Raw genomic sequence first — 11032 nt, forward strand, 5'->3', positions numbered from 1 at the left:
GTGCTATTATACCTGGATACAACTGTGGAAGACAACTGGAATAGAATCAACTCTGAAATTTCCTTGCTGTTGTGGTTTTATGTCAGACCATTCAAGTTACAACAACTTAGTGTCTTTTTTTCCTGAAGGGAAGAAGAGAGAAGAATTCATAACGAAATTGTAAAAATGCTACTAAAATCCCTATCTTGGACACAATATACTGCTTTAGGAGCTATTGTGTCATTGCACAATATAAGTGGCCTATTAATCGCTGAATTATTGGTGTAACAGAATATATTTGCCATTGTGGACGTGTTTTGAAAATTGGTATTTTAAAACCTGGCCATAACAAGCCACAAACAATTTTGTGTATTCCGAACACTAATATCCTTATGTAAAGTAGTAAATGTACATTTATAGTGGCAAATTTCAAATCTCTGCCTCTGCTGCTTCAGTTTTTAAAATGAGACTTGGTTCAGAGTTTTCATTCTTTACATTATCCTAAAACATAACTATTTCTGAAGCATTAAAGAATCCAAATGATAATACTAATATGGGGTGCTTTTCTGTTTTGTTTTGCTAATTCATTCCTAACTTGAAAAATAATCAATGTCTTTAAAAAAACGCAAAACAAAAAAACCCCGAAAATCTCTCCCCGGGAGAAGTCCCTGCTAGCTGAGATTTTTTTCAAAACCAAGTTTCATGCTTACAGTATCTTTATAGACATGTTATACACCCTTGAAAATAAAGGCTCATGTTGAGAATGGTGACAGGCCCTTAATTATAGAGGTGTTAACAGGTGACACTATTTTTCATCAGAAAAAAAACAAAAGCCCCACAAAACTTCATAGCTTATACTGAAAGTTTGATTCATTCTCATTTTGTTCATTTAAAAATACTCTTTGGAAACTGTGTCAACTCCTGCAGACAACTTAGTGATACATCTTTTCCTGTTAAAATAAAGATAATTCATATTCACCTCTACCCCATGCTAAGCTCTACTACTAATATACACTTCATTACCTGCTCATGTCACCATCTAACACATATCTTTACATTCTTCTACATATAGTGTCCAGGGCTTATTTTTCACCAAACAGAATTTGATAACTACTACACTTAGGAGTTTTTCTTGAGGATTTTTTTTTTTGGTGTTCTAGCCTTTTCATTGCAACTTAGAGTGATATTAATAGTTCAGACTTTTTCCATGCTAACTTAAGAGAAACTTTTCATAAAGTTTTTTCCCATTAAGGATTTTAAAATCTAAACTCGCTTAGATATCAAAACTGAAAACCAGAAGAGAGATTAGGTGCATCTGTCATTTTAAAATGGTTTCTGCTACTTTAAAATGCATTTGAAAATTGTACATACAACACTTAGGATTCTAACTTTTATATTGCTGCAGTCAGATTCTAATTCAAAATCTTGCAAATAAACATGAAAAATAAGCCACTGGTCATGAATTCTAATGATTACATTCAAAGCTAGCCTTTAAAAAAAATAAAAAAGTTACAGGCAAAACATACTGGTTTATGTACTCACTAGCTTATCAGGCTACAATAGGCATGTTTTAAGTATAAAAAAGCAGACAATTCAGATTTAAATAAGACTATGTGAAATCAGAAAAAACCCTTAGATTTCACTATTTTAAAAAAAAGAACACCTATAATTACTTCCCATCCTACAGCTACAGTTAAACCAACTAACAAAAATAATCGAACTATTTTTGACAAACAAAAGTTAGGCTAGAATATGTGGCAACAATCAAAGTTCATATATGTTTCTATGTAAAATGACTCATGATTTACTATAACATAAAATATGAACAAGAAGAGCACTTTGTGACTAATGAAAGAGCTACTAGTAGAAACACTTAATGCCAAACAGTCTTCAGCCCTCCTTTAAATCATATCTCCAAATCAGTATTGACTTCTTTTGACCAGATACATCATTTTTGGCTTGTCACCCCAGTATGTCATGTTTTACCACTTGCCACAAGCAGCAGGAGACAACTAGCTGAGCAAACTACAAGCAGTGACATGCAGAAATTAACTCTCAAATCTGAGTACTTGGATAAAATGATATGCAAGCGCACGCTAGGACAAAAGGAATGGCATTCGTCATCCAAATAGGCTCATCATCCCTCCCTACCCCCCTTGAACAGTAGTTGCAACAGCAATAGAAAAAGATCAAGAAGATGTCTGTTCTTCAGAGTCAACTGTGGAAAAAAGTCAGCAATATATAACAGCAGCGATGGACAAGGAAGAGCAAAACGAAAGAATCTTGTTGAATATTTGTTCATTTACTTTTTCTGAACACAAGCCAAAGTGTGCCACACTGGCTTGTTCTGAACTTCGGATACAGATGTCCTATTCTCCTTAGATCCTTCACAGATTTAGGATTCAGTCTCCCTGAGGCCCCTATAACCAAGTAAGAAAACTCTCTTTATCTAGCTTGGTGGCTGCCAAGACAGATTCCATGTCATTAAGGATGTCAGAGCTCAAAGCCTCTTGCAGACTTGGCATCAGTTCTTCTCCTTCTATATTCATCCCATCTCCTTCCAGTGTCCCAAGGTCCACATTTGTCCCTGGAATGGCTTCAAGGTAGTCTGGGAAACGGTTCTGATGGGACGGTATGTTACTTTGGCTGATACTGTCACCTAGTTATAACACAAAGCAAGATGGATATTAAATATACTGGAAGTACCAAACCCACAATTTATCAGGACAACTGGTTAAAGGTTAATCCTGTATCTCTTGCATCATACAAGCAACATGATTCATAGAAATCCATCACAAAAACCAAAGATGACTTGACTGCATGCAGTTGTACAAAGAACATGCCTTTGTTTCAACCTTTTCACCTCCTGACCCAAATCTCTACAGATCTTTGTCATTTAGCATACTTTAATTTTTATGCTTAAAGGAAAAAGACAATACTGAGTCAAATATTGTTTTGGAGCAGTATTAGCAACACTGGATGAGGTACTATTCTTAGCTCTGAACAAAAAATATTACTTAAAAAAGCAAATGGACACTCGAATCCCATATAACAACAGGAGTGATACTATTTATGAGCAATCCCACATCCTCCTGATGGAGTTGATTACAAATATGTTTTTCACAAATCTAACTATAATATTTCTATTATAGAAATAGAAGAAGGTAGAACAATGCGGAAAGTATCACAGCTTCTCAGAGTTGCTTATTTTCATTACAAAGGGGCTGAGCATTTGATGGACACAAGTATATTTGGAAATCATGCATTAAGGATATACACAAAAACAAACCTGTATCCATCTCATCAACACTGTTCAGGAAGTCATCGGGGGTTCTGGGTACGCTATAACTGCTCATGCTAAGTCCACTATCTGTGCTTTCATCTCTGGAGTGATATGTTCCACTGTAACAGAAGAAAAGGAGCAAAAAATGAGGGTAGAGTACTGAAGAAATTCAAATAAATGCTTGTTTTTGAACCAATTCAAGGGCTTTGAAAACATTCTGTCACAAGAAATGCTCTATTCTAATCAAAAACTGACGCCTTTGTGAGACACCTGGGTTTTATTTTATGCAGACCTTTTTGATTAAAACCATATTATTTAGATTCAATTTAACTTGATGAGAGCATACATAAGCAGCTTTAAAAAAAATGACTGTTCTACATAGTTTTAAACTTCTCACACCCACCCACAGCTAAAAACCATTAGAAGCATATCACAGATAGTCCCTAATGATTATAAAAATAATAATAATAATGGCATACCCTTTCACACTTCTATAAGGATTAAAAAAAAATATTTCTAACTACTGATGTCCCCTCGTTTAATCAACCACTGAAGTCTATTTTTAGGTCACTACTGTTATAAATAGGAGCTATAGTTGGAACTCCTTTAGCGATCCTTCAATTGCTTCCCACTGTTGCGTTACTACTAGTTCAGTCATACATGTCATGGCAAGAGAGCGCCCTAATATAAATCAAATACTGGTACAGAAGCCATCCTGTAAACAAACCCTGTTCAGAACGATCTTGTTGACAGAACAGTTAACAAAAGTGATGGCACAGGGCCTTACATGCATTCGCTTTCTTACTGCCAGCGGAGCGAGCAAGACCAAGAAAGCTTCAGTGGGAAATTCGGGATGGGATGGGAGGCAAGTAGGCCAGTGTATTGAGTTTACGCAGCAAGGTTTTCGTAGCAGGGGGGCTGCAGCGGTGGCCTCTATGAGAAGACAACAGGAGCTGACCCCATGTCAGACACAGCTGATTCCAGCTGGCTGCAAAATGGTCCTGCTGCTGCCCAAAGCTGAGCCCATCAGTGACAGTGGTGGTACCTCTGTGATAACGTATTTAAGAAAGGGTAAAAAAACCCCACTGTGCAGCAGCTGTGAGAGAGGAGTGAGAAAACATGAGAGAAACAGCCCTGCAGACACCAAGGTCAGTGAGGAAGGAGGGGGAGGAGGTGCTCCAGGCACCGGAGCAGAGATTCCCCTGCAGCCCATGGAGAAAATCATGGTGACACAGGTTGTCTCCCTGCAGCCCATGGAGGACCATAGTGGAGCAGATACCCACCCTGCAGCCTGTGGAGGACCCCGCGCTGCAGGTGGATGTGCCCTGAAGGAAGCTGCAGCCTGTGGACAGTCCATGCAGGAGCAGGTTCCTGGCAGGAACTGTGACCCGTGGAGAAGAGCCCAAGCAGCAGCAGGTTTTCTGGCAGGAACTTGCCTGCATAAGCAGCTGTAGAAATACACCATTACCTCCCTCCCCCTGCATCTCCTAATATCCAAGTTTCACAAAATATTTTCAAAATCTCTATTTCTTCAGGTTGTGGTAGCATTCACTGAGAATCCCTACTGATTTTCCAGCTTGAATACTAAATGAAGATCAACTTGACTTACTATTCAAATTAGCATTTGAAGACATACTGATCCTTCTCATAATGTGCTCATTAAATATATAGCGTATGCCTTTTTGTCAATTATGAAGAATGAAAAAGATGATGGTTGAACAGCTAGCTATTCAACATTGGGTTCAAGTAGAATGCCATCAGCCATGAATATATACATACTAGATTTCACGAAGACATCTTTGCCATACAAGAAAGAAACCTAACATTTCTTTACAGCTAAATCATAAATATTTCTTTTTTTTTTTTTTAGATTTAAAAATAGTATCACCACACATTTGATAAACAGCTTAATTATTAGGATTGTTAAAACTTCTGTGAAAAAAATGCTGGTTTACTTTGTGGGACAAAATACTAAAAACAGAACTGAGACTATGCTGAACTAAATCACTCTGGTTGCGAAGGCTTTTTTGCTGCTGCTCTCACACTTGGAATGTGCAGTCCTTCTCTTCACATCACTCCTTAATACATATTTCCTCTTTCTTCAACAAGGCTTTCTTCGTTTAGTAGTCACACCACCCAAAATTACTGCATGCAACTCAACTGCATTACCCAAAATAGAGTGGATGCTTCTTCAATACTTGTTAAAATACATGTATACAAAGAAGAAATCCCAATTTAGGAGTTAAACAGAGAATTACAGTCACTACCAATATAAATCTAATAGACAAAAATATATAAACAGAGTGGCAAACCAAAAGGTGAAATCATCTAATAAAGTCTGCATTGCTGGATGTCCCATTTAAAAAATAAAATATACCACAATGACAGTCAGTACTGAAGACAGCAAGCAGAAGATTGGCTATGTAAATGAAAACACTACTGTACATTTTCTCAAATTGCCCCAATGTAGCAATTATTTTCTGAGATTTTTGGATGTTCTGATTATGTAGGCAGTGGGAAATATTCAACTACCTAAACTTTGGATATCCAACTTTAGTACCTAAAGTTAGAAGCTTTATATATACACCCTACAAAGATAGAAAGAAGCATTTCTGTAAGTCTGAACTTTAACGTAAGGGACATCAAGGAGATCTTTAGGGCAAAACTATTGGACTCCTGTATCTAATTCAGAGACAGCAACGCATATACAAAAATGTCCTTTTTTAAAATCCCTTTCCCTTACTCATATGCCAGAATTAAGTGCGGTGAGGTACATAAAATTACCTAGAAGGGGACAATGCTCTGACCAAAATGCAAATTAAGATATTCTGCACTTAAGTCAAGTACAGATTTTCAGTATTTTGTGTGGGGTAAGAGCTACAAAAAAAGCCCAGTTAAACATATTTGCAACTAGGCAAGTAGTATCTTTTTGCACTTTACAGTAAATAGTCCTTTCTAATTATCAACCTGCCAAAAAATTACAAACAACATGAATTTGCCCTTTCTAGCTTTTTTCCTGTTTCTAATTAAAGGTAAAGATCCATCATTTTACATTGCATGTGTGTAGACACAAAATGGATAAACTGCATTAGTGCATTGCCATGGCCATTTGAAACCTAAAGATGCATTTCCTTCAGGTCAGAAAACAGGTTTTGAAGATGTGAGGATTCTACATCTTTTAAGAACAAATTTAAAAATATACCTGGGCTCAATCTATGATGGCAACAGCCTTCCAGAAATTCAAGCTAGTATGTTACTATAACAGATCAAGGCCATCATCTACCTACAGAGGCTTCTCATAGGAAAGCAGGTCAGTTTTAAGATTTCTTGTCCTTTTTGTGTCTTGTGACAGGGCGAGCACAGTTAAGGTTCACACCAGATTCCAGAATGAATTCCATGGAGGACAATCCCTCCCTCCAACAAAAAAATGAAGTTTTCTAATCAGATTTATCTGTGTAGAGATAAGTCTTCCTGAAGGGCTTACCCAAAACTTGGAAATACCACTTACTTCCTTAGGGAGTTTAACAACAAAACACCACTACTTTCGTCTCCACATGCAAGGCCTTTTCTTTTTTTTAAATTGCTTTTCTCCAATATATACAAAGCACTGTGTACCTTGAGACAGAAATTTTTCTCCCACTCTCACAGTAGCACACACACCACTAGCACAGACAATACTTCATGCAGTAGGAGAAAAAGCTTAAGAGCAACAGACGTTATTTACATAACCTAAACTATATGAATGACAACAGATTCCACTGGCAAGATGGAGGGTATGTTCTTGCACCATCTACACTGAACATGACTAATTTTGAGAATTAAAGTAAGGACAGAGTATATGAAATGACAGAGAAGTCTCCTGGAAAAGGCAGAAAATGAAACAAACTTAAGCTAAACTGATGGAATATCAATAACTGGAAAAGTTACATACAATGACAGTACATCTTTAGGGATGAAGAACCTAAGTGTGAGATATCAGCAACATTAAGTTATTCAAAAGAATATGGGAAGGGATTTATAATTGCAGCAAAGGTTTACAAAGATTTTAACAGTTTTCAGTATCTAAAATTACAGCAGGTATTTAAGCTTGCCCTACTCCAAAATCATGCCAGTTGTAACATGATGTGGACTTCTTACCTTACAAACAGGTTTGAAACTGTATTGGTGGCAAAAAGCATGGAAGTTAAGACTTACACTGAAAGAATCAAGATTAATTTTATGGGGTTTTCCACGAGTATAATAATGTACTATTAAAGAGAAGGACAAGCATGTTGTTATACTTCATGAGCATTTACAGTAAGCATTCTAAAGTTAGGCTAGCATTTCAAGGTAATGCAGAAAAGTAGTGATGAACTCTGACAGAACACGTAATTTTTCTTTTATGGTAGGGGATACTGAGTTGGTATCAGTTTAGAATGCTGACAAAATATAGTCTAGAAGAACTACAAAATTAACTACTCCAACTTAAGATCAACTACTTGATACTGCTGAAATGTTAATAGATTTTTACTCCATTAATTAAAAGTTTATATGGCTTGGAGATTTGACTGTTTTACCGTTTTCATCTTTTCTTTCCAGCATGCTAAGCAAAAAATACAGACAAGACTTATCTCAAGCTGCAGCAGTTTCTCCAAAGTTGTAATGGTTAGTATGAAGCATTTGCAAGCTGTAATTAGAACAGTATTTCCAACAAAACAAGCGTTCCAAATCAGAGGGATTAAGGAAAAAGTTATAAAAAAAAAATAGTCTATACTGTAAAATTCTAAATCTTGAATTAAAAGACCCACTTCAAAATAATACAGCATTTAAAATGAAACATGCCGCTATTTGCAGACCTAACATTAACAGAGTAAAAATACTGCTAAATTAAATACCTGAAGTGGAGAGGAGGGGTGAATGGAGAAACCTTAAAATGAACCTCAAGGTGTAATTCTAAATGTGCCTCACAGTTCATCTGATCTCATAGCAAGCTATTCACAAATTCTTCTGAGTCAGTAATTTGAAATGACTGTTAGTCAACAGATTGTGCAGAGGCAAACATGTTATGACTTTGAATAAAAAACCTTCCTACAAGTCTGAACAGACTACTTCCTCCCACAGGAGACAGTTTTTAATCCTCAACTTTTACTAGACTTGCCATTTAAGGAAAGATTCATTTACAGCTGTGGCTTTTGGAACAGACAGATGTTCAAAATAAACTGTTACATGTACCAAACAGAATTCTAAATCAATTTTTTTCCCTCTAGTAGCTACTCCTACAAACCTGTTAAGAAAGGGATCAGAACTATTTGTAGTCATTGTTCTCAGTTCCTGAGACATTCCAGGAGATGACACGGGGTTTTGAGATCCACTGTCTTGTTCCATTGTTGGAAGCTGGCTACGGAGAGCCAATTCCTAGAACAGGTGGAGGGGGAGAAAGAAAGATCATGTTAGGCATCTGAATGCACTTTTCAGATACATAAACACATGACATTACAGGTAATTGATGCTTTTACTGTTTTCAGTTACAAGATTTATATGAAATTACGTTTCTGAAGACAAAGCAAGAATTTTTACTGGCTTCAATGATAATTGAAGTTCCACCAGTCAAGCCCAGTATTACAGAGACTTCACTGTAAATGTATTTATGGATATAAATATCTGTATGTTTACATAAATCTTTTTTAGTTCACTTCAATATCCTTTTGCTAAGTCTATTATTAAGATCAAAAAAAGAATTGTTAACACCACCTGACTCCTAAGATACATCTGTCTAGCTCTGCTGACTAGCACTTTTTCCCTATTTCTTTTAAGTTCTGATTTAGTCCCTGGTTTCCTTTTTACCTTGCTTGTTTCATTCAGCAAAGTTTAAAGTCTTTCCCTGCAAGTTCCCATTCACTACTCCTGTTTGAGGCACGCATTTTGAAATTTGATTGATCAAATCAGTGATTCGCCCCATACATAAATCTTAAAGCTCTTCAAATCCCTAGCAATTTCTTACTTAAAACTGCACTTCTGAAGTTATGAACCTAGATTACATATACAGTTGTACGCATCTGACTGTGCACCAACTTGAATCAATCCATCCATAAAGCTTGTCATTACTATTTAATGAAAATAAGTTTTAATATAAAATACACAAAATTAAAGGTGGGTGGAGATAAGCAGCATTTTATGTAATTTATGTAATTTCCAGTGCCTTTTTAAACAGGTAATCCATAATTCCATACATGTGAAAAATACAATAATTTTCTTCAAGCACCTCTCCTAAAACATCATCAATGGCTCACCAAGTCTGTGCTTTGTTAATGTAGAGACTGGTCAAGAAATCTATTGACTATCTTGTTACCATTAGTAGTACTATGTGATTTCCAGGCTGTGCCTGGGAAGCTAATCTCAGGCAAAACCAATCCTGTCAGTCCTGACAACACTCAGTATTTCTCACTTGTAAAATGAGAGTTCTTCATCCTTTCTCAATTATGAGCCTAAGGACTATTGTTTTACTATATAAAAATAATCTTTCTCCAATTCTTCTTCAAAGTGATTTCTTTTAAAAAAAGTCTAAGGTTATTTTATTTTGCAGCAGATTGTGCCAAATACCGAATGCTTCCCTACCACCTGGTTGTTTTCCTTTTCTAATCTGCATATGCTTCACTCCCATTCCTGTGGATTGTTATTCTACATATTCCTTTAAAACCAAGTTTCATGTCTTGTACTAGAAGGTCTTCTCACTCCAGTTGATTAGACCTTTGCAGAAAGTGTACGAACATAACATTGTTTTTTGTGTTTGTCACACCCAATTGCCTACTCCAAGTAAATCCAGTCCTCTGCTCACCACCACTTACTTGGCCACTGTTCTAATAAATAGTAATAATACTCCTTCTCCTCATTTTCAGATCACAGGATGGTAGACACCTTTTAAGCAATTCTATAGGCTTATCCATATGATTTTCATTTGCTTGTGTAATAAAAACAAGTGCAAAGACTATATGAGGTCTTACTTCACAGCTAAGTTTACAAACTTCTGTCAGTCACATCAGCCTTGATACAAGAAGGTTGATATACAGGTGGACTCAATCCGTTTTAAAAAAAAAAAAAGAAAAAAAAAAAAGGTTTTCTTTCCTGGAATGCTTCCCAAATGGTGATCTGAAGAAGGCAGAAGGTCTTAGAGCAGCCATCCCAGAGATGGCTCAAGAACTGCTTGCTCACATTACAGTCTTTATGCCCTTCCTCTGGAGACCAGAATTCTTCCAAATGTCACCTGAGCCTTCCCTTCTCTGAGAAACTGCCTTCATGTGATGTAGCTACTTTTAACTAAGCCTATCTTGCTATTTATCCAATGAAAAAGGAGGGGGGGGGGAATCACTTGATTTTGCACCACTACTTCTAGAATCTCTTCAGCCTTGGGTTCATACCTGGAATACAGCACACCTTCCTTCCCCACTCTGATAGCAGAGCTGCCAATCAATGAGTGCTCTGCTCTTACGTAGCTACAGCTTCCTGGCTGTGGCAAGAATGCTCTTTCCTTTTCCCCTTCCCTCTTGCTTTGATCTGTGTGTTGCATTTTTATTTCCTTGGACTGCAGTCCCCAACTAGGGTGAAGAGGAGGGGCCAAAAGTGCCAGTAGCCTGCAGAAGAAGCTTAATCACACACCAGTGCCCCAAAGAGTGACGACAAAGCAAAACCAACACGGAGTCATTTCTGTATATAAAACACTAAAGTGACATTATATCTCATTGTGTGGTAGGCCTGGTCTTTACAATCAGCACTGCCTCATGATGCAATAGTTTA

General features: G+C 36.8%; 1 protein-coding gene across 1 annotated transcript in view; it reads right to left on the bottom strand.

Moving 5' to 3' along the window:
- Positions 1-601: 601 nt before the first annotated feature.
- The window catches only part of YAP1 (Yes associated protein 1), a gene marked incomplete at its 5' end in the record, with an annotated part of 95474 nt that continues 85043 nt past the window's right edge, over positions 602-11032 (bottom strand). Inside the window, 3 exons of the mRNA XM_009287730.2 lie at positions 602-2638; positions 3269-3381; positions 8526-8656. Coding sequence (XP_009286005.1) covers positions 2400-2638; positions 3269-3381; positions 8526-8656 — 483 coding nt within the window. The remainder of the gene's footprint in view (positions 2639-3268; positions 3382-8525; positions 8657-11032) is intronic.

The sequence above is a fragment of the Aptenodytes forsteri genome, unplaced genomic scaffold (assembly GCF_000699145.1).
Source record: "Aptenodytes forsteri isolate BGI_AS27 unplaced genomic scaffold, ASM69914v1 Scaffold413, whole genome shotgun sequence".
NCBI classification, from domain to species: domain Eukaryota; kingdom Metazoa; phylum Chordata; class Aves; order Sphenisciformes; family Spheniscidae; genus Aptenodytes; species Aptenodytes forsteri.